The sequence below is a fragment of the Drosophila biarmipes genome, chromosome 2L, assembly GCF_025231255.1.
Source record: "Drosophila biarmipes strain raj3 chromosome 2L, RU_DBia_V1.1, whole genome shotgun sequence".
NCBI lineage: Eukaryota > Metazoa > Arthropoda > Insecta > Diptera > Drosophilidae > Drosophila > Drosophila biarmipes.
In genome coordinates this window covers 13,662,169-13,684,325 of record NC_066612.1, presented here as the reverse complement: position 1 = coordinate 13,684,325, position 22,157 = coordinate 13,662,169, and the positions used below count along the sequence as shown (strand labels likewise).

At 41.2% G+C, this 22,157-nt stretch overlaps 6 protein-coding genes across 13 annotated transcripts; 3 read left to right on the top strand and 3 right to left on the bottom strand.

Annotated features, from left to right (window-relative positions):
• The first annotated feature begins 736 nt into the window (after positions 1-736).
• On the top strand, positions 737-6,367 carry LOC108033980 (protein daughterless). Its single transcript, XM_017108703.3, has 2 exons — positions 737-1,157; positions 3,162-6,367. The coding sequence occupies exon 2, from the start codon at positions 3,175-3,177 to the stop codon at positions 5,299-5,301; it is 2,127 nt and encodes a 708-aa protein (XP_016964192.1). The 5' UTR covers positions 737-1,157; positions 3,162-3,174; the 3' UTR covers positions 5,302-6,367.
• Positions 6,368-7,577: 1,210 nt separating this feature from the next.
• Positions 7,578-10,147, bottom strand: LOC108034230 (malate dehydrogenase, cytoplasmic). Its single transcript, XM_017109078.3, has 2 exons — positions 9,994-10,147; positions 7,578-8,671 (listed from the first exon to the last, which is right to left on the bottom strand). Exons 1-2 carry the CDS (start codon positions 9,994-9,996, stop codon positions 7,661-7,663), a joined length of 1,014 nt encoding a protein of 337 aa, XP_016964567.1. The 5' UTR covers positions 9,997-10,147; the 3' UTR covers positions 7,578-7,660.
• A 480-nt stretch (positions 10,148-10,627) lies between these two features.
• LOC108033956 (uncharacterized) lies at positions 10,628-16,862 on the top strand. Of its 8 annotated transcripts, XM_017108654.3 has the most exons (17): positions 10,637-10,872; positions 11,826-12,006; positions 12,066-12,179; positions 12,237-12,386; positions 12,446-12,541; positions 13,075-13,293; positions 13,355-13,472; positions 13,527-14,441; positions 14,499-14,633; positions 14,783-14,818; positions 14,972-15,178; positions 15,237-15,515; positions 15,586-15,647; positions 15,730-15,793; positions 15,854-16,258; positions 16,407-16,559; positions 16,623-16,862. In XM_017108654.3, exons 2-17 carry the CDS (start codon positions 11,902-11,904, stop codon positions 16,760-16,762), a joined length of 3,198 nt encoding a protein of 1,065 aa, XP_016964143.1. In that variant the 5' UTR covers positions 10,637-10,872; positions 11,826-11,901; the 3' UTR covers positions 16,763-16,862. The 8 variants fall into 8 exon arrangements, with proteins under 8 accessions (XP_043950056.1, XP_050740848.1, XP_043950061.1 ...); XM_044094121.2 differs by having other exon boundaries at positions 10,628-10,872; positions 16,407-16,862; XM_050884891.1 differs by having other exon boundaries at positions 10,632-10,739; positions 16,407-16,862.
• Positions 16,863-17,135: 273 nt separating this feature from the next.
• Positions 17,136-17,967, bottom strand: LOC108033957 (U6 snRNA-associated Sm-like protein LSm4). Its single transcript, XM_044094127.2, has 4 exons — positions 17,902-17,967; positions 17,800-17,841; positions 17,634-17,732; positions 17,136-17,494 (listed from the first exon to the last, which is right to left on the bottom strand). The coding sequence occupies exons 1-4, from the start codon at positions 17,902-17,904 to the stop codon at positions 17,177-17,179; spliced, it is 462 nt and encodes a 153-aa protein (XP_043950062.1). The 5' UTR covers positions 17,905-17,967; the 3' UTR covers positions 17,136-17,176.
• Positions 17,968-18,162: 195 nt separating this feature from the next.
• On the bottom strand, positions 18,163-19,002 carry LOC108033458 (COMM domain-containing protein 5). Its single transcript, XM_017107794.3, has 3 exons — positions 18,644-19,002; positions 18,451-18,594; positions 18,163-18,390 (listed from the first exon to the last, which is right to left on the bottom strand). The coding sequence occupies exons 1-3, from the start codon at positions 18,949-18,951 to the stop codon at positions 18,225-18,227; spliced, it is 618 nt and encodes a 205-aa protein (XP_016963283.1). The 5' UTR covers positions 18,952-19,002; the 3' UTR covers positions 18,163-18,224.
• A 463-nt stretch (positions 19,003-19,465) lies between these two features.
• On the top strand, positions 19,466-22,106 carry LOC108033289 (ionotropic receptor 75a). The gene is made up of 6 exons (XM_017107555.1): positions 19,466-19,607; positions 19,663-20,147; positions 20,200-21,030; positions 21,082-21,368; positions 21,815-21,954; positions 22,024-22,106. Exons 1-6 carry the CDS (start codon positions 19,466-19,468, stop codon positions 22,104-22,106), a joined length of 1,968 nt encoding a protein of 655 aa, XP_016963044.1.
• The last annotated feature ends 51 nt before the right edge of the window (positions 22,107-22,157 follow it).

Below are 22,157 nucleotides of genomic sequence, written 5' to 3'. Positions count from 1 at the left end.
TTAGACGAAATTACAGCTGATCTTACAAAGCCTACTAAAATTAATTTTTTTAATCTCAAACTAACACTAAGGAAAATATAAAACTGACTGTATATTTTGACAACTGCATAAACCACTTCATTGTTATTCAATCTAATTTCTTGTCACTTATTCAAGTTTTCTCTCCAGCTTCTGTAACAGCGTTACAAAAAATGCTCACTTATAGTAGTTTACACTTATTCCGATAAAAAGAGCTATATTTTTTTTATGTTTTAAAGTACCTATTTTCAAAAAAAATTTTCACTTATAAAATAAAAATCATTTGTAAAATAACAGAGTGTCGGAAGCCTCATATTTAACCCCAAAACAAAAATATACCGAAAGCTTGTTCATCATTATTCCATATTATTCTCAATTAGGAAAAAATATTGTCATTTTCAAAACTATTTTCGGAAAAATTCCCATTCCAAAATATTTTTACAGTGCACTGATACTCGTTTTTGAGGAATGTAGGTTTGCCGCACAGATCAAGAAAATGTATTATAATTGTATTTTTGCAGTACCGTGGTGCTTACGCTATCACCTAGTTCCTAGGCAGGTGCCTAGGACCTGCAATCTTAAATCTTTTCCCTAAAAAACAATTATTTTTAGCGGGAAACATTTTATAGTGTGAACGCCCTGTTGCAGTTTTGTGGATTTCTGTGAAAGCCCATCCATCGAACCGCCTATCGATTCTTATCGAATCGCAACGCTACAGATGACGCACGAAGAGAACAAAGATGGCGATCCCGAGCACACGAAAATTAAAACGAGCTGAATGATAAATAAAGAATTTTGTACTTAAAGTTGAAATTCGCACGCACGCAGTGAAATAAATGAATTATTAAAAGTGTAATGCATAGTTACAATGTGTAAGAGAAGAGTTGATCACGAAACGGTTTATTTTAGCTGTGCATTTTAATACAATCCCAAAACACATAATCTTGCTGGTTGAAGTTGACTGGACGACATAAAACAAAAAAAATTGGGTACATTTACCAAGCGCCCTAGAATACATAAGGATTCTCGGTATTACTACAAAAAAGATATGTATATGTAATACATAGGCTGGTGGCTCAACGTCAACACTCGCTGCAACAAAAGGAATTGCATACATAGAATTAACAGTGGATATTAGGGTGAGTACTTTTCACGAAATGTATTTTAATCAGGTTTAGGGTACAGGGTATGTTTTACAGCCTTTTGCTGGCACTCGCTTGTGGTGCGGTGGACCTGCCTACGTTTATTTGTTGAATGTGTGTATATACCAGTGGCCGTACATCGTTATGTACGAACTAATTCCACTTAAATGTATGTGGATACCATTTTCATGATTCTGCATACATACACATGCATGTATGTATATGCCCGAATGCTCGTAAACAAAGTAACTTCTTATGTACAGGCCAGTAAATAAGTGTGAGACGTATGAATTGACTTCTCCTCCGTCGATTGCTCTTCGATTTGCTTGCGAGGTGATTTTATATTTAACTTTAAAGCAACCGATTCACGGTTTTAATGCAGCATGTACGTGTATACTGCATGTAAGTATCATGTACATGTGTTCACGGAAAAATGTTGTGAATCAGGTGTAGAAAAATTTTAAGATTCGCTTAAGGAAGGTTTTTAAGCGTTTTTTGTGATCTCTACGTGCGGATTTTCGGTGTTAGCTACACTTTATTGTGATAACCCATGCAGAATGCGAACTATTTATTGTTATCATATATCGTCGAACTTGCAATGACACTAATTCACTTAGTTATTATCGTTACTAGTTGATCTACTACCACAAAGTTCGATAAATTGCTTTGTTGCACTCTAAAAATAAAAAGTGCTTTTTCAAAACACGAGTCAGCTGCTAAATATAATTATTTACAAGAGTAAAATGTTGTAATTTTTACCTTAATTAAGTTAAACCACAGCCCACGATTTCTCTAAACACCATTTTCAGCAACTAATTGCTGCTACATACGCATCTATGTGCCGGTTGTTTATTATTTGCCACGCCCACTTTTTGCTCTTCACTCGAATTTACCTAGTGCAAAACTTCTTTGCAAAACATTTTTTTTTAGAAACATTAATTCTTAACTGGTTTGCTTTGGTAAAAAACAACGAGGTTAAAAATTAGGTCAACAATAAATTGGATCAGTTTAAGTAGCCTATTTTTTTTAAGCAACAATTTTCAAAACCATATTCAAAACTATAACTTTTATGTAATATATCGTATTATTTTAGGATGTGATCATTGTAGGCAAATTTACATTGGCTAAAGAGGCATTCTTTTATTAGTCAACAAATTAGTAGACTTTTTTCTTACTGATTGCACAGTACCTGTTGCATTGATTGAATTTTTAATAGTTTTTTTTTGAAAAGATATAGGGGTATATTTATAATACCTGCATTGACCGTTAGTCTTGTGCCAATAATAGTAATTTAATTTAGGATCTTCTCAGGACTAATATTTTAGTTAAAATGAAACAACGCATAAAGCAATCTATTAATATTTCCAAGTTTGCGAAGTATAAATAATATATGTTTATGTAGCTCACAGCACCTTCCTGTGAAGAGATATTTCCGACTTTTGGGAATTAAAGATAACCACTAAAACGAAATATAACCATTTATAATATTGATGACATAGTAGTCCAATTTTTTAACTGGGAGCCGCGCTCATTAAAATACAATTATTAGTAAATTCAAGTCTGTTTTGAACATCCATCTTGAAATTTATCAAATCTTACCGTTTTAGTTTTCACCACTAGGTTCATCCAGTTCTCCATCTCCCTCAAACTCCTTTCAACTGAGTATAGGATATCTGATAGTTGAGGCACTCAATTATAGTGTTCTCTTCTTTAAGTTGTACATTTATATAGACTAGAAAGGCACTTGTGACAATATGATAATATGTATGCAACTATATATTCCCGAATGATCGGACGTAAAGAACTAAAATAGCAGTAGAAGTATTACAAATTTTATTTGGTTTCTTGACTATACTTAACTTAAATTTTACTAAATGAGGTGATTTCAACTATTCTGGCAGATCCCTTGGCCATTATTAGTTAGCTTTGACAAATCTCTACCTTATTAAAGATTTAAGAATACAAGGCAGCGTAAACTTATGATTCCCTGTTGCTTTGCAGATCTATTGCTGAAATGGCGACCAGTGACGACGAGCCGATGCACTTGTATGAGGTGTTCCAGAACTGCTTCAACAAGATAGCCAACAAGCAGCCCACGGGGACGGTCGGAGCGGATCGCGGCGGTGGCGGTGGCTACCACTCGCCATACGGTAGCCTGGGCGTGGAGAATGGGATGTACCCCGGTGACTTCAACTCGATGCATGATGCCGCCAACGGCGGGAACAACCGATATGCCAACGCCTCGACCGTCGATCAGTATTTTGATTCAGCCGCCGCCGGCAGCGCAGGGGCGTGGTGTCAGTCGCAGATGGGCAGCGCCAATAGCTACATGGGTCAGGCGGCGTACCAGAACAGCGGGCCGCTCTCGGGGCACTCCATGGACCAGCAGCAGGTGCACCAGCCGGACGGACTGGGAATGGGAGGAGGAGGCGGTGGCGGCGTCGGCGCCGACGGGATGCACTGCCCGGTGTCAACGGCCTTGCCGCCGATGAGCTCTTTTCGCGCCAGCACCGGCGGCATCGGAGGACCTGTCGCCGGGCAGCAGGCACCAGTGAACGTTAATGTGAATCCCCCAGCCGTGTTCAACTCGCCGCAGGCCCACAACCATAACCATACAGTACAAGCACAGCACAGTGCACTGTCCACGGCTGGACCGCTTGGCCATCACTCGCTCAACCACACGCCGCACGCACATTCCCACACACTCCCGCTCCCGCACGCCCTCCCCCATGGCCATCCCCATCCACACCCCCACCACAGTCAGCAGAACAGTCCTGCCGTGCAGAGTTCGGATGCGTTCAGTGGTGCCGGGGCCAGTGTGAAGGTGGCCGGAGCTGGTAATCCCTCGGCAGCGGCCCTGCGGCAACAGATGTACATGCCGGCGGATCAAAGTATTAGTAGTTTCGGCTCGAACCCCTCCACGCCCGTCAACTCGCCGCCGCCGCTGACCCAGTCGGTGGTTGGCGGCGGAGAGCCGTCCGTATCCGGGGGCGCTGGCTGGGGTCATTCGGTGCTAAATGGCGGAACCGGTTCGAGTTATACCAGCGAAATGGGTCCTGTGTCCAGCTTGCACACCATGGCCTCAGTGTTCCAGGGCGTTCGCATGGAGGAGCGACTGGACGACGCCCTGAACGTGCTGCGGAATCACTGCGAGCCCGAGATGCTGGCCGGCGTCAATCAGACGCTGGCCTCGATCGACAACATTGACGCATTGTCCTCGTTTGTGCCCAACTCGCCGTCTCACCTGGGAAGCGGTGGAAACGCTGGCTCCGTTAGCAACACGTCCAATGCAGCACTAGTGCACGAGGTTCTGGCCCTGGGCGCAGCTGCCGCCGGCACATCCGGCCAGTCTGTGGGCGGCGGGGCCGGAAGTCTGGCCAGTCTGAAACTGGATCGCAGTGCGTCCACGTCCTTGACCAAGCAAACGAAAAAGCGGAAAGAGCACACGGCCATCAGCAATTCGGTTCCGGCGGGCGTCTCCACCACCTCGAGTCTGACCAGCCTTGACATTTCGGACACGAAGCCCACCAGCTCCATTGAGTCGTCCAATTCGGGACTGCAGCAGCATTCGCAGGGCTCGAAAGGAGCGAAAAGACCGCGACGCTACTGCTCCTCGGCGGACGAGGACGACGACGCCGAGCCGGCGGTGAAGGCCATCCGCGAGAAGGAGAGGCGGCAGGCGAACAACGCGCGTGAGCGTATCCGCATTCGGGATATCAACGAGGCGCTGAAGGAGCTGGGTCGCATGTGCATGACGCACCTGAAGTCCGACAAGCCGCAGACGAAGCTGGGCATCCTGAACATGGCCGTCGAGGTGATCATGACGCTGGAACAGCAGGTGCGCGAGCGCAATCTGAACCCGAAGGCGGCGTGCCTGAAGCGGCGCGAGGAGGAAAAGGCCGAGGACGGTCCCAAGCTAAGTGCCCAGCATCACATGATACCGCAGCCGCAGCAGGTGGGCGGTACGCCCGGGAGCAGCTATCACAGCCAGCCAGCGCAACTAGTGCCGCCGTCGTCGCAGACCATTAGCACCATGACCATATCCCTACCCGTTAACCAGGCCAACAGCGGCCTGCCACCCCACTTGCAGCAGCAGCAGCAGCAACAATCACAGCTCGGACACGCCCAGCTCCCGCAATAGCATGCACCACCCAGGAACCCCTTCTGGAAATCGTCGTCGTCCCTCTCTTCCATAAAAACCGAATGTATTGAAGGCTCCGCGGCCAAGTACTCAGATAACTTGGAACTGGAGAATCAGGTTTTAAGCAATATGTTCTGGCGTTGTCGTCCTCCCAAATTGCAGCCACAACCCCTACAAAATGTACAACACTTTTAACACACAAGAGAAAGTAAATGAGATAAAACGAAAACAAACGCCCAAATGATTGCCAATCCACACACGTACACACACAGAATTGCTCTTTTTAAAACGATTGTATATAGCTGTTCCATTATGTTTAACCCGGGAAGATCTTTTTCGTTTTTTAGAATGTTTGATTTAATAATTATTTTTTTTATTTTGTGCGATATCACCGTAGCCATATTTTTTATATACAAATACATGCATACATAACGACATAATTAAGTGAAAATAGTTTTATAATAAAAGAAACACAACACATAGACTTACTTCTATATATTTCCGAGAGCTAAGGAATAAATATGTCCATATTAATATTTTATATTGCGTTACAATGTTCTTCTTATGTGATTACAGAGCAGATTTGCACAGAACGGTAACCACGGAATAAATCGTTATCTAAGATTAGCTGGTAATTGTTGTAGTATCTTAAGGCTTCAAAGAGACGCGTTCACGTGTTGTATACTTTAATTAACTATATTTTTCGCTAGGGTAGGGCAACCGGAGTTAAATCATGATGCCATTATAATCTTAACTGAAATTGAGGAGCGAAGCCAATGTAATTCCCCCGAATGTATGACATGGAGAAGTGTATTTTGTTTTACAGCGACAACGCTAAAACTCAACAGCAGACTCTTCACGGCACTGAATTCGAAGAAAAAAAACATTTCGAATCGAAAACTCGGTGGTTTTCAGTCTGTCTTTGCCCGATAATTTTTAGCTTTCGTATATTTTACACCGCTTACATACTTCATGAAACTATTTACCTGTACAATTCTTAGACTTCTTGACTTCATTGATTTCGTTATGAATAAATGGTATAATATAATGTTTATACCTAATAATATGTGGTTGAGCTGTCGATTTATTGGTTTGTTGACTAAGGTTTTAATTTGATATCAAATATTGTAATGCCTAGCAGGGTTCCTGGGAGCTAAAGATAAATGTATCCCTTATCGAGTAATTAAGGATCTTTAATGTCTGTTAGAGGAGATTTTCAACTTTATAAATTGTAACCTATCAGTCAAAACGTGAGACTTGTTTTTAAGAGTTATGTTTGAGATTTTAACCCTTTTTTATTATATTTTTTAATTGATCTTTTGATTTTTTAAATTGATTGAGTTCAAATCCTGCGGATAATAACATTATGTCGACTTTTAAATGGTTCCTGAAAACTAGTCCCCCATGGTTCCTGGAAGATGCAGATAATATACTTGTTCATCGAGAAATTAAGGATCTTTAATTTTTGTTAGAGAAGATTTTCAACTTCTTAAATTTTAACCTATCAGTCAATAACTTGACACTTGTTTTTATGGGTTAATTTTTGAAATTTGACCGCTTTTTCTTAAATTTATCATTATTTACATTACATTTTTGAAAACTAGTCCTTGTTTTATAAATTAGGTCAATAAATTATTCTGCTGTTGAAGATCCCTGCAAAAGAACATCCATAAGATGAACTAAAGGTAGTCCAATCCCACAGGTTCTTAAATGAGATATCGAGCGATAATTTTTCTTTGTTTTTCGATAACATACATAGATTGTATTAAATTACCTTTTCTATTATGTACTTCCTTTCAAGCAATTCTACATACGACCTGCATGTAAAATACATGTAGTGATCACAAAACCCCTTTTTTTATTTTAAAAAATCGGATAAAGAGAACATTGTGATTAATATAGCACATAAATCGGAGCATTTTGTTCCTTTTTATGAGTAGCCTCTCTTTTAAAATGGAATATGGCGTAGAAATAACACTTCAGAATCATCGTCTTACTGTTTTTAGGTTTATTCCGTATTGGGTGACCATATCTCAAAAACTCTTACTTTTTAGCTTTATTTTCCCTTAACTAAAGAACCACCGAAAAACAATATTCGGAAAATGCCGTTCCAAGATCATTCCTTATAAAGTTTAAAGGTGGCCTTCGAGTGCCTTCGGTTCTAAAAATCTTCATTGTTTTTAATTAACGTACAGGTTGTTAATTGACGAGAATCCCATGAATGTCATACATTTCACCTTTCCGACCAACTAGTTGCTTCAAACAGTACCCACTAGTTATTTACAAAATTTTTTATTGCCATGAAACTTGGTTCCTAAATGCACAACTATGAAGTTAGTAATAAACGTTTAATGTCGCATTACAAGTTGGACACATTCGAGTCCAGAACGGAGAGAGCCTCGTCCTTCTCCTCCTGGAGTTCCTTGCCGGTAACGTTTAACTTGTTCTTGGCGAAATCGCTGAGGGTCAGGCCAGAGACGATCTTCCACTGCTTGTTCTTGATCTCGACGGGGAACGAGAAGATCACGTCCTTGGGCGAGTCGTAGCTGCCGTCGGAGAAAACTCCCATGGAGACGAACTGGCCAGGAGCGGTGCCGTTCCACCAGTCGTGCATGTGATCGCAGGCGGCCTTTGCTGCCGACATGGCAGAGGACATTTTGCGGGCCGCGATGACAGCTGCGCCGCGCTTCTGAACGGTTTCCACAAAGGATCCCTGCAGATATGCGGTGTCGTTAACCGCCTCCACCACGGACTTGGAGACTCCATTGACGGTCACCTTGCCCTGGCCAGCATCGGGATACTGGGTGGAGGAGTGGTTGCCCCAGATGATGATGTTGCTAACAGCGGAAATGGGCACGCCCACCTTGGCGGCGATCTGGGAGGTGGCGCGGTTCTGATCCAACCGGGTCATGGCGGAGAAGTTCTCGCGCGGAATGGAAGGCGCGTAGGAGGAGCAGACCAGGGCGTTTGTGTTGGCGGGGTTGCCCACGACCAGCACCTTCACGTCCTTCTTGGCGAACTTGTCCAGAGCCTGACCCTGGGTCCTGAAGATCTTCACGTTGGCGGACAGCAAGTCCTTGCGCTCCATTCCCTCCTTGCGGGGCATGGCGCCCACGAGGAAGGCGGCAGAGACGTCCTTGAATCCAACAGCCGGGTCGGTGGTGGGCACCACCTCGACCAGCAGAGGCAAGGCACAGTCGGCCAGCTCCATAACGACGCCCTCGAGGACGCCGACCATGGGCGGAATGTCGAGCAGGTGCAAAACAATGGGCTGGTCCTTGCCGAACACCTCGCCGCGCGCGATCATGTACAGCAGGGAGTAGGCGATTTGGCCAGCAGCGCCGGTCACCACAACTCGGATTGGTTCAGCCTGGAAGTAGAATTAAGTGAGAATCATCATTACTGGTTGTTTTTGCAGTCTATTTTAACTTATTTTCCGGACTGGTCAGAGAAAATACTAAATCTTTTTTTAGATCCTTATAAATAATTACATAATTTAAATATTATAATAATTATCATGTTTATCGCACTAAGTATCATATAATTCATAAATAATGTTATCACCACCATAACACCTCTCTAGATCAACAATTTTCCCACCGAAAATGCTATGTTTAGATGCAGCTATGCTAATTATACTTTAATAGGGGGCAAATCTTTCATCCAGCCTTTGCCTTTTGGTTTCTGTTTTATTTTTAGACGTTTTGCACATCTTGAATATGCGATAACTTAAACCTTCACAAACATCCAGTTCGCAAATACACTATAATGAATCCCACACGAGTGCAATCTCGCAACTAGTTCAAATATGATAGCGAAAACTAAGTAAATATTGGGTTCATGTATATATATTAGCAGGGAATCAAGGGTACATTTTATACATTGTTTAGTATTGGAAACCCTTAACCTTGGGCTAAATGGTCTGGTCCTAAATGTTGTATGAGGCCGGTGCTTCTAAATCTTGTTTGGTGCCTTTCCCACCCAGCCTTCTTACGCAATCTCAGTTAATCCTTTTCTGAGAGGGCACTAAAGTAGGGCACTTGCGACACATGACCTCCAGTCATATTTTCCCCTTTATTCAGAGGCAAGCAGGAAGAGCCCTTACCTAAACTACGTTTAAACCCAGCATGGTAGGTCTTACTATTACCATCTACATCTATATATAATTCTATATTTACATCCCAAAACGAGTCACTGGAAAATTCGGCAATTTGGTAATTATGGGGAGCGTAACCTCTGCTGTTTACCATGCTGATAAGATATGAACCGGCTGAACTGCACGGACTTTGGCTTGCAGTTTCCATCGCCTCATAGTTTATATAAGCCGTATCTGCTCCGGGAAAGGCTGGCACGCATATGAAAACATTTTATCTCCCTCAATTGCCAATTAGCCTGCGCTCGGCATCGCTTGATGCTCTTTGCGACTTCTGGACACCATCCATTTGTGCATACGAGTGCATTTACGTCACAGGGGGCCGCAGAGATTAGCATGGAGAGGTCGAATGAATGTTAAATTTCCAGAAAGAATATTGCCAACATTTACGCATACCTTCATAACTACTCTGTATTGTACTTGGCTACCTGCCTGTATATGTACGTATGCACATTGTTCGCACTTGGCACTTGTTGTAAATTATTAATAATAATTGTATACTATATGTACGTCGCCCAAATTAATGCCGGCAAGCTTACCATCTTAAGATTTCACAGGTGCAACGCTCCGCGGACGAACTTCAAGTAAAAACGTAAATAGGGATCGCCAATTGGTAACCTGTTACTTTTCACAATTATTTTCCAGTCACTGCTTTCCTTTTAAAAATAGCCGTGACACCATCGCGGTACGAATAATGCATCACGTCTTTTTAGTCGTTTATCGATTATTTCATTACAATTTTAAACCCGAATTCAGTTTTAATTCTAAAACGCTTATAAGAACAAATTTTGAATTACACTAAGTTAGATTATTGATTTCTTAGTCCTCAGTAGATTCTTAACAAATGCCATTTGTTTCCAATCTCAAAGAACTTGCTTTCCTCATATGTTAACAGAATTTTTGTTGAATTGAATTTATTTAATCTAATCAATTTATTAAAATGCAAATTTAAATTACAGTTTTAAGGGGAATAAACAATTAATCACTTAACAGAAACCGGAAATCAACACTAACATATTTGGGGATAATCCCAAAATCTCTTGATGTTTATGTTAATTTCACCCGAATTTCGCTGCAAGAGATTTCTGAGTCACCACCGCTGTTAAAGCGTTCGTGAGAAACGGTATTTTCATCCACTGTCCTATCGATAGTTCAATTCGATTCCTGGATTAAAATCGAATGTTTCGTGTGGAAAAAAATTGAAGTCTTTAATTTGGCGAATTCATTCGTTTACTTTGCGTTTATTTTTAGCCTTAGTACTTTCGTTTGATACGTTTGCTACCAAGTATTTAAACAAATTAAAGAGCGTTCAGAAACTCAATTTGAAATTGCGATTTCGACCCATCAACTATTCAGAGTGAATAAAGAAAAACCTACATACACCTACAATCATACGTGTTACGTGTACATACATATGTGTATGTATATATACCCTAGCCTATGTACCATTGTACATCCAACGTTTTTATTTCCAATTTGCCTCTTGTTATCCCCCAAAAATCGATTTCCCACCGATTTCGAAACGTGTTGGTGATTAAACATAACTTATAAACAGTAAAGCCCAGCTGTATGTGTACGTAAATAAGTGTAGCGTTAACGATGTACGCTTGAGTACATAAACGCTTGCATATGTGTGCACATACAGTGGGTTAACAAATTGCTGATGTACAACTAATAAATGGTTTTCCAATGCGTTTGCGAATCTCGATGCCAATTCTGTGAATTCTTCGTGAGGCCCACACATTTGACTGTCGCCATATTCACACAGATGTCCGCTTATTAAACTCCATAAACTGCTTTCTTTTTTGTTTTCGAAGAAAGCTTGCATGCACAAAACGAGAATGCGTAAGTGTACGTATGTAAATTCGCGAATCTCGTTCATATCTGTTATGAAAACTTATCCATATTTAAAAATACACTTCGGTTTGTTTGTCTGCGAGCAGACCCTCGGGCCTGTGTGTGTGCCATTGTACACACACGCACCGAAGAATTACCTGGCAGTAGCACCTTCTTCAGGTAGCATAAATCGACAATCCGCGGGGGTTGCATAAAGTCAGCGATGCCACGAGTAAAGGAGCCCCAGCCAACATGTAAACAACCTGTGAAACCCCCAAAACTGTCGGTTACAGCCTAGCCACAGGTGCTAAAATCCGAAAACTTGTTTTCGTAGTGTGCAAAATAATGGCTTTGCTGGGGTGATTCATCCTATAAAGATATTGGTACGGCGCAGACCTTGGATTACCAGATGGAGTACATCCTAAATGTGCAATTTATAACTTCATTAGAACTCTGTGATAGTGATCCTTGAGTTTCGAAACCAATATACAAAACGTCAGCTTATGGGAAATACTTTTTTATTTACTTTGTACAGCTTGGTTCTCATCATTATCAACAGTTAATTAGAAAATCAGTACTGCGAGTTCTTCACCACCTTAAATCTCCTGAAAATGAACGGCCTGAGCAGCAATGATGACGCCGTCGAGTGCCCTTTGTGTATGGAGCCGCTTGAGGTGGACGATCTGACCTTCTTTCCCTGTACCTGTGGATACCAGGTAACTGCTGCCATCGCTTGCCTCTGGTCAGCGGGGAACTCATGTGCTCTTGCTTGCAGATTTGCCGGTTCTGTTGGCACAGGATTCGCACGGACGAGAACAAGTTGTGTCCGGCATGTCGAAAGGAGTATCCGGAGAATCCAGCTGACTTCAAGCCGTTGTCACAGGAAGAAGTATGTTCGGGTTTGGCATGAACTCACTGAACTGATTAACCATTTTCTGTGCCCCAGATGATTGCCTTCAAGTCCCAGAAACGCCAAAGGGACCAGCAACGAAAACAAAAGATCACCGAGAACCGAAAACACTTGGCCAACGTTCGTGTGGTCCAAAAGAACTTGGTGTTCGTTGTGGGCCTGCCACCTCGACTTGCTGACGCAGACGTATGTTGCGACCTTCCCCCCAGCATTTACCGAAGACCCACTCACGATTGTCCTTTCAGATTCTAAAGAAACACGAGTATTTTGGTAAATATGGGAAAATTCATAAAGTCGTTATAAATCCAAGTACCACGTATGCCGGGGTCCAGGTAAGAGTTGTAAGATTCAATTATTTATTACCTCTATACATTCATGTGGCCGAGCGCCAATACCCGAGTTGCTCAGTTATTTTTAGGTGGTTTCTATGAAAACATCAAGAATGGCATGTTTTCAATGAAACTGAACAGGTTAACGAATACCGAAATTTATTTTCAATTCAAAAGAATTTGAACATTTTGTTATTTGCTGCTCTGGTAAGCGAACACCGTAGAAATATCGTTTTATACAAAATTGTTAAATTTATGTTAAAGCCCTTATATTAATCTATTTTTTTAATTTTTTAGGCTAAATTGTGAGCGAAAGCAAACGAATTTTTGTTAAATATTTATTAATACGGAACAGAATTGCAATTCTGTTCCTGCGCTTGTGCCCGTGCAAGAGTGGAATTGAGAATAACCCTAACAGGTGTTTTTGAAATCCAACATTTGCTCTTCGTGCTTCCTATAAAACTGCGAGGGTATCTGCGTTTTCGGTCCTCCGAATCCTGCTGCTTATTGTGACTTGTTGCTTATTCGAATTTTACCATTTAAAGGGTCCATCTGCCTCTGCCTATGTGACATATGTTAATAACTCGGATGCTTTGCGGGCCATTCAAAGCGTCAACAACATTATGATAGACGGGCGGCTCATAAAGACTAGCCTGGGGACTACCAAGTACTGCAGCCATTTCATGAAAAACCAGCAGTGCCCCAAGGGCGACTGCATGTACTTACATGAACTGGGAGATCCCGAGGCCAGTTTTACGAAGGAGGTAACAGCCGGATTCGCCTTTAATCGTCCCATAAGCTAATCTTCTGTGTCTTCTCTTGCAGGAAATGCATCAGGGAAAGCATCAAGAGTACGAGAAGCGTCTGCACGACACTCTTATTGCCTCATTCGGACCGAATACAGCAGGTATTATAAATGGTAACGGAGCTTCTAAAGCAAATGGTAATTCCCGCCCGAGCGCTACTTAATGACTTAATAATGTCTATCCCCAATCAGCCGCGATTCCATCGTCATCGTCAGCGTCATCCTCGTCGTCTGGTTCGGGCACGAATGCCTCGAGCGCAGCCAATGCCCAGCAAAAGGAGGCCTGGCCCAGCTTATCGGTCTCGCCCATCAACGGCAGGGAGGCGACTGCGAGCGCGAACAATTCCAGTGGGAAGAGCAAACGGGAGAAGCTGCGCAACGAGAAGAGACACGAAAAGAACAAGTCGAAGAATAAGAACGGCGGCAACACAAACTCCAATGCCTCGAACAAGGAGAACTATGTTCCCGAATCGCGGGGCAGCACAAGTACTGAGACATTCGCAGAGGCCCCCGCGGATGCGCCAGCTTCCACGAAGCCGGAGCCGCAGCAAAGCTCTAGCAATCGATCGAGGGCAGATCGCGGAAAAGACCGGGCCTCCAATCACGCGGCTAGCGCCAAGGAGCAGAAGAAGGGCAAGGAACCTGCTCCTGCACCCGCAGTAACTAAGCAGGCGGAGAGAGTTGAGCCGAGCGAGAGTACAATAACACAAAAGAAGACGGAAGTAATCGAAAGCTGTGAAGATAGTTTACCACAAAAGAGATTAGCTGGAACAAACGTTCAACGATCTGTGAGCTCCTGTAGCGAAAATAGCGAAGGCCACGTCTCGGAGAGTAGCTTAAGTGAAAAGAGTTTACCTGGTGATTATACAGAAGAGAAGTGCAATAGTGTGAGTTCTGAAAGCCAACAAGAAGGCGTTAAACCTCAGGAAGAAGCCGAACAGAGTAATGAGGCTATTGTCGAAGCCGAACCGGCTCTGACAGCATCCACATCCTCGGAGGACTCTAGCCCCGCTGCAGTGGAGCCTAGTAATGATCAAGATGAAAGATGCTTCCCCGACGATTCAGCCGAACCCCCAAGCCTGGCGGAGAATGGAAGCAGTGTGACTGGTACGTTAGCTAATCTTCTTACTATGCTTGATGCTTTACTCAATCTGATGGTTACAGATGCGCTGTCTAAGCTCACCATGTTCGACGACCCGGCCAGCTTATTCACATCGTCATCATTCCAGCAAGTTCCCCTAATAAAGAATAAGCTAGATTTGGAAATGCGACAGTCCCATTTACCAGACTTGGTCAACGGTAAGTGACGATTTTTATCTCTGTCATGACAACGATTTCTTTTTGATCCATACATTTTACCGAAATATCCGTATAGTAATAATTGCTTGCCTTTGATTAATATAGATTTTTCTTATTTTTCGGTACTTACATATCCATGACATACGCAGATATTGATGGGATCCAAAAGGCATCAAATACGAACGGTAATAATTTGTTTATTATATATTAAAACAAAAAAACTATCTGTATTTAAGCGGCATTTAATAATGGTTCTGTTAATATAATAACCTTTATTAAATAGTTGCTCGAATGTCCTATACTTACATGCCACTTTTTATCCATGTTTTTGAAAACAGAGTGGGAAGAAGCTTTCAAAAATGTGATGATTCGCAACAACAGGCAGGTGGAGGAGCAACTTCTTCAGCAGCAGCATCTGCAACAGCAGCAGCAGCATCACCACCAGCAAGTTTTGCAGCAACAAGAGGAGTTCCTTCGCATGCACGAACTACAAAAACGCAACAATTTTGCGAATAATGTTTCACAAATCAATGGTCCTGCAAATGGTAAGTGTACATTCACTAACATTAACCAACCACTAAATATGTGAACCTTTCTTTTCAGATTTCCTTAGCCATTTCCAGGCGAACTCAATCGACTTGAATAGAGTTCAAGCCCAAGCCCTTCTGCATCAACAGCTATTACAACAGCAGAGTGGGGATAATCTGTTTGGAGGAAACATGTCGAAGTTCTTTGATTTTCACAAAATTCAGCAGCAGTCACACCATCAGTATCTTAATGGACACCCGCCTCAACTCAATGGAAACAGCGCTGTGCCTGAGCCACAACGAGTGGCGGCCTTCTTGGAGAACAACCGACTGAATTCGCCTTTTGTTGAAAATGGTACGTTCTAAAATCCAATTTGCATATCCGCCAACCGCCAATAATGAAATGATTCACGCAATTATCCCAGGACTTATCAATTCACAACAGCAGCCTCAGAAGCAGAGGATGATGGGAATGTTTGAAAATCTGGTAAGTTATTCCTTCACTTAGGGCGAAAGACGGCAACTCATTTTGTTCCAATCCTTATAATATAATTTTTCCTCTTTTCCAGCCTCCTAACACGCAATCTCAGCAGAGTAGGTTCACCCAAAACTCGATAGTCGACGATGACTTAGGTAAGGTGTGCTGAATATGGCGCTTTACAAGTTTTTAATCAAATACTTTTCGTTCGAAAGGTTTCGACCCCTTTATTGAGACCCAAAAAGGACTGGCTGAACTGATGGAAAATGAAGTTGTTCAACAACAGAGTATTAGCAATGAAAACTCCGGGCCGAAGCTGCCACCACAGCCCCAAATTCCTCCCCATCCGCAACTGGTGGACAATTTGCAGCGAGCTCGCATGCCGCCGCCAGGCTTCAACCACATGAACCCAATGGGCTTGGGCGGGGCATCCAGACTGCAGCACACGAGCAAAATGATGCCCTTCATGAACATGCCCGGCAACGGGGTGGGAAACAACGGCGCCCAGGGGCAGCACCAGTTGCCAATGGCTGCCAACTGGAATGCTCATTTGGCCATGCACCAGAACCCAGGACAACCCGTGGGCGACTCACTGCAGCATCCCATGGCTCACAACAAGGGTAAGTAACTGCCAAAACGAGGAATTGTACCTGTAAACTTATATTAGGCTGCCAGCGTTTGGCGAAAAGTTCTAGGCTATTAGTTTTATCCTCTATTGCTTGTTTCAAAATGGAATGTTTACTAACGATTACTTACTATTCCCAACAGTTTACAACAACAGTGATTGGACTACAATGGATCCGGCTATACTTTCGTTTAGACAGTTCTCATCCTTCCCACAAAACCAAATTGCCCCACATCCTCAACAACAGCAGGATATGTTTTTGCAGCATTTGGCTCAACAGCAAAATTCCCAGAGTGGTATGTCTGCTCAAGCGTTGATGGTTCAACAGCCGATTAAATATGCGTCCAATGTGTTTTCAGGTTTCAACAACCAGCCGCAACAACTGCTTCCCATGGGGATGCCCAATAACTTGCTGAACGGACAGCAGTCGCAGCCGCCACAGGTCAATGCCAATGTTCAGGGCATGCTTGAGTTTTTAAAAAGCCGTCAATTCGTTTAGCTACAATACATATAAATATTACATTTGTTTACCTGTACTCTTTATTAAATATTTCTTAAAGTAAATATAGGCAAAATAAAATTCGAATATAATGAAACAACATGATACAAACGACGGTGAAATTTTGCATATTAAGGCACATGCGGAGCCAGAATAATACTTGAACTTCGACTTCACCTGCCCGATCTCCACATGAATGATGATTAAAGTGCGAAACCAAGAACCTTTCGGCGCCAATGCGAGTCCCAGTGATTTTACTAACTTCAAACCAACTCATTCCAATTGCTGGCGTGGCAATAAGCAAAGAAAACCTCGTGATGTGAAATTATCGAGACTGTGTAAAAATGTCAACTTTGAATAATAAATGCGTGACTTTGAATGGTTGAAAATAATTTATTACTACGGTCCAAGCAACTACTTCCTATTTTTGGCGGCGTGGGGCATGCGGTTCCCTTGACCAGCGGCTCCTCCCAGGCGCATCGCGTTGTTTCCAGGACCTCCGTATCCCTGGCCGGGACGATTGCCGACGTTGTTTCGGTTGCCACCAGGACGTCCGCCGCGCTGGTTCTGCGACGAGTTGCCGCCGCGGTTTTTGTTCATCTCTGTGCGATTCCTCGACTTCGCCTGCGCGTCTTCCTTGACCATGTCGATCACCTCGTCGGGAATGCGCAGGTATTTGATGGTACTCCCTCGGATGTAGCACTCGGGCATCCGCCAGAAGCGGTCGCCATCCTGAAAAGGATATATTATTGTAAAATCTGCTTCAATAATTCCATCGTTGTTTATGCACCCATATGTACGTATGTATGCATGTGTGATGTACACATTTTAGTGTTTGGCATGCCGGCTTTTATTTGGATTCATATTTTACCTTGGAGGTGCAAATGACGTCGCGCAGATTGATGTTCATCCAGGAGTCGCAGCTAACCAGGTGACCATTGTACGTTTCACCATTTTTCAGCTCCACCAACTAAATGCAAATAAATTTGTTAAGTGCTTAAAATGTGTAAAAATCGGTAATGCACTAGATGACTCACCATAGGATGGCTCTGCGCCGTTTTTAATAGAGACAGGGGAAGCTGGGAAGGGGTTAAAATAAATTATTTTATATATTATTTACCCTAAAATAAATTGCTTACCATTTTGTTAAATTATTCGATTAATACAGCGATGGCAAATAATCGATAGAAATGAGCCACAGTTGGAATGAAGTGGATATGGAACAACATATCGAAATGGACTGTTCTGAAATGCAATTTCTAGATTAAATTCATGTTTTACTTTAATTTCTTAAATTTTTTATCAATTTGAGATACATTTTTTACAGCAAAAACTTTTTCTATGAGAAAACGATGGAAATAATAATAAAAGGAAATGATAATACATGTGTTTTTTTATACATTATTTTATATTTACACACAAACTAATATACCTAAATTTTATAGTATGATTCTTGAATAAATTATTTTAAAGCTAAGCGGCTTTGCAAAGTCTGCAACTCATTCAGCAAAACTGCGATATTATAGCGAACTTGTTGAAACATAGATAGTGGCAATTCTAAAGTGCGATACTCTTTATTCTGGAGCTTAAAGTGGAGGACTATTGTAGGTTTATCTATTTGTACAGTGCTGCAAGTAAAAGAATTCTATTGAGTATCATAAAATATGAGTACACGCATGATTGCTTACTTTAGAGAAAGGGATATATTAATTCTCCACTGCAGCTTTGACATTTTAACTCGATCCATTTTAGTTTCCGCAAAGTTCTTGCTGAGTATATCTCGATGATTTAACAAAACTTTGCAAATGTCATCAACGTATTCTTCTGTGAAACTGCGGGCAGGATTATAAGTCATTGTAAAAAGCTCATATGAACACTTACTTTAAATCGTCCATTAGACACTTTCGCAACTCGTGATGCTTTACAGCGCCCTTGGGATATCGCAAAAAGATTTGCATCGTCAAAAATATCATTGTGAATAGTTCACAAAAGTTTGGTGGAATCTTTTGACCTGAATTCGTTAGCTTGTTTAGTGCCAGGGAGAGCACTTCCGAAGACGACTTCTTTGTTTCAATAAAGTGCACAGATACTTGGATGAGGACTCGCAACATAGACTTGGTCAGTTGCGGAGCGAAGGGCGTGTACGGCTTAACACTCCTTAAAAGAGTATATCTGAACGAAGACGACATGATTATTATTATACTTTGTTTGGTAAAAAGGTAAACAAACTAAAGATGGGTCAATTTCGATACATGATATCGAATAGTAGGGCCCTGGGTACAAGTGCAAAATATGGAATGAAATGGAATAAAATTCAAATAAAAAAATATAACATTATGTTTACATTTTATGAATTTTGTAAGTAATTATGTTAATATATATCAAACTTGTTGTAATTTAACGTTTTATTATGGGTTTATAGAATATTGTTATATTTTATTGTGTCCAAGTTAATCTTGATATGATTGTTTTTATATTTTATTAGTGATATATTTTTTTTAATCAATAATCTTCAACTTAAGCACAGAGGGACATTTTGCTTATCAAGTAATCAAAAACCTTAAAGCCTCAACCAATTATTACAAATTATGGTTCAATTGAAATTGCACTCGGTAATTACCACCTGCAATTCACGCTGTCAATCAAACAAAATCACTTACCATAAGAGGGTATAAAATGCTAAGCAGGACATGAAATCGTAAAATGAAGCTCTCAATCTGTTTGTTTATTTTAATAATCGCCGCAGAAGAAGTAATTCTGGATATGGAAATATCCGTTTTAACCCATTTTGTTGTAGACTTGGTTAAAACCCAGCACGCAATCTTGTTTTTATGTTCACTCAAAGGTAAGGAATACAATAAAAATGTCTATTGGACTTATTACAAGCTAATTAATGCTAGATTTCGAAGCATCGGCTCCAGCATTGATGGAGAGAAATCAATTTGTGAGTGTCGTACATTTCAACCAATCTTATTCTCTTTCGTCTATATTGACAAGAGAAAACCATGCTCGAACTTCTGTTTTGGTGAATGCCAGATGTAGTGGCACATCTGAACTCCTTTTTGAAGCCTCTGAAAATAGGTACTTTAACAAAACCTATCAATGGTTCCTCTGGGGAGTTGACATAGAGGTTGAAACTTTATTTCCCTATAAGCTAAAATATGTTGGTCCAAACGCTCAGATAACATATGTCAATAAATCCGACAAAGGTTACGCATATTGGGATATTCATTCCAAGGGGCGACATTTAAAATCGCCGTTGGAAATTAATTTCATAGCAACACTAACGAATGATACATTGAATATAGCTCGAGACATTTTTCTTTTGCAAAGTATTGATTTTCGCGGACAATTTAATGGAATTACCCTGAGAGGAGCGAGTGTTGTAAGTAAAGGATATCAATCTGAAACTCTTTGCTATATACTTTTCATTTCAGATCGATAAAGAGGACATAATATCGAACGAACAAATTGAATCCATTCTGTCGCGACCCACAAAGGATGCTGGTGTGGCTGCGTTTATAAAGTATCACTACGAACTTCTGGGACTTTTAAGGGACCGTTTCAATTTCACTGTTAACTTTCGGAATTCCAGGGGATGGGCCGGTCGGTTGGGGAATAGTACCTTTCGGCTTGGTCTTTTGGGAATAGTAATGCGAAACGAGGCAGATATAGCCGCATCTGGGGCTTTCAATCGAATCAATCGTTTCGCAGAGTTTGATATAATTCATCAAAGTTGGAAATTTGAGACTGCATTTCTATACCGCTATACTCCTGATTTGGACACTCATGGAAAAAGTGGAAACTTTCTGTCGCCATTCAGCGACAGAGTATGGTTCTTCTCTCTATTAACCCTGGCTGCTTTCTGCATAACTTGGATCATATTTGAAATTATAGACATAAACATTTTTTTTCATAGAGGAGATAGCTCTCAAAAACAAGAAGGATTAAATCGGAAACTTGAAAATGAACTGAATGCTAAGAAAGGTAAACTTTGCCTTAAAACGACTTGCATCGAGCGAGTTCTGCAGACTTTTGGAGCCTGTTGTCAACAGGGATTGGATCCGAATCCAAGGGATCGATCTGTGCGTTTTCTCGTAATGACCTTATTTCTGTTCTCTCTTGTAATGTACAACTATTATACGTCTTCTGTGGTGGGAGGATTGCTCAGCTCTTCAGATCAAGGTCCAGCTACTGTTGATGAAATAACTTCTAGTCCCCTGAAAATATCGTTTGAGGACATAGGCTACTATAAAGTTTTATTTCGAGTAAGTATAATTAAAAAGATAGAAAAAAAGGTAACTTTTTCTATTTAAAAGGAAAGTCAAAATCGATCGATTACAAGACTAATTGAGAAAAAACTGTCTTCTTCAAGGAGTCCAAATGAATTACCAATTTTTAGTCATATTGAGGAAGCTGTTCCATACCTTAAAACAGGCGGATTCGCGTTTCACTGTGAAGTTGTTGACGCTTACCCAGTTATTGCAGAACTTTTCGATGCTAATGAGATTTGTGATTTGCGGGAAGTCTCTGGTCTAATGGAAGTGGAAATATTGAACTGGATTTTACATAAGAACAGCCAGTATACGGAAATTTTTCGAACAGCGTAAGAAGCCATTTAGAAATTAGAACGGGATTTAAAAGCACAAAAAAATACGATAAGGTGACACCTAAATATCAGACTTTGTTTTTCTATACTTAAAAATTCAGTTCACTCTTCCGCAAAAAAATCTTCTCCGTTTTGTGCCAGACCAGCTGTTTTTGTTTATTTTTTCAGGAGTCAACATATAAGCGAAAATACCGAAATATACAAATTCCAAACACTCGACAAATACCAAACTTTTTCGAGACAGTGAACATTGAAACATAAATTGTAAACTTATTATGTTTTGATGATCTCCTCATATCAGCTGCTATCTCGGAGCTGTTTATGTATTGGAGTTTTACCAACCAGCTATTTTTTCAATTATTGCACAGGAAGTAATATTATTTATAAATAGGAGGAAACTTATTTTTCTAAGAGTAAAATTATCATTAATACTTTTGTTTTAGAATGTGTAATGCCCAGGAAAAAGGATTTGTGGAACGTATACTTCGACGCCGCCAAATCAAAAAACCCGCCTGTCAATCACTATACACTGTTTATCCTGTAAGCTTATCAGGTGTGCTACCAGCATTTGTCATCTTGATCAGTAAGCATGTTTAAAGTTTTAGTTTAATATTATAATAATTGCGTTTTAACTCTTTAATTATTCTTTCAGGTGGATACCTAATTTCCCTGCTGCTTTTGTGTATAGAAAAATTGTATGTGTATCTGAACTTGGCGAAATTATGGGGTTTCTAATATTTTATTAACCAATATTTATTTATATATTACTTATCTGAAGAAAAATGT

What these genes read in the sequence shown, in the direction of transcription:
- LOC108033289 (XM_017107555.1), top strand. Translation starts at nt 19,466, where the DNA reads ATGAAGCTCTCAATCTGTTTGTTTATTTTAATAATCGCCGCAGAAGAA. An exon ending in ACGGAAATTTTTCGAACAGC is followed by an intron (nt 21,369 to 21,814) that starts GTAAGAAGCCAT and finishes CTTTTGTTTTAG; the next exon opens with AATGTGTAATGCCCAGGAAA. An exon ending in AGCATTTGTCATCTTGATCA is followed by an intron (nt 21,955 to 22,023) that starts GTAAGCATGTTT and finishes TTATTCTTTCAG; the next exon opens with GTGGATACCTAATTTCCCTG.
- LOC108033980 (XM_017108703.3), top strand. Translation starts at nt 3,175, where the DNA reads ATGGCGACCAGTGACGACGAGCCGATGCACTTGTATGAGGTGTTCCAG.
- LOC108033957 (XM_044094127.2), bottom strand. An exon ending in CGGCGCAGAGCCATCCTATG is followed by an intron (nt 17,733 to 17,799) that starts GTGAGTCATCTA and finishes ATTTGCATTTAG; the next exon opens with TTGGTGGAGCTGAAAAATGG. An exon ending in ACGTCATTTGCACCTCCAAG is followed by an intron (nt 17,495 to 17,633) that starts GTAAAATATGAA and finishes TATCCTTTTCAG; the next exon opens with GATGGCGACCGCTTCTGGCG.
- LOC108033956 (XM_044094121.2), top strand. Translation starts at nt 11,902, where the DNA reads ATGAACGGCCTGAGCAGCAATGATGACGCCGTCGAGTGCCCTTTGTGT. An exon ending in AATCAATGGTCCTGCAAATG is followed by an intron (nt 15,179 to 15,236) that starts GTAAGTGTACAT and finishes CTTTCTTTTCAG; the next exon opens with ATTTCCTTAGCCATTTCCAG. An exon ending in GATAGTCGACGATGACTTAG is followed by an intron (nt 15,794 to 15,853) that starts GTAAGGTGTGCT and finishes TTCGTTCGAAAG; the next exon opens with GTTTCGACCCCTTTATTGAG.
- LOC108033458 (XM_017107794.3), bottom strand. Translation starts at nt 18,951, where the DNA reads ATGTCGTCTTCGTTCAGATATACTCTTTTAAGGAGTGTTAAGCCGTAC. An exon ending in TGTCTAATGGACGATTTAAA is followed by an intron (nt 18,595 to 18,643) that starts GTAAGTGTTCAT and finishes TCCTGCCCGCAG; the next exon opens with TTTCACAGAAGAATACGTTG. An exon ending in AATATATCCCTTTCTCTAAA is followed by an intron (nt 18,391 to 18,450) that starts GTAAGCAATCAT and finishes TTTTACTTGCAG; the next exon opens with CACTGTACAAATAGATAAAC.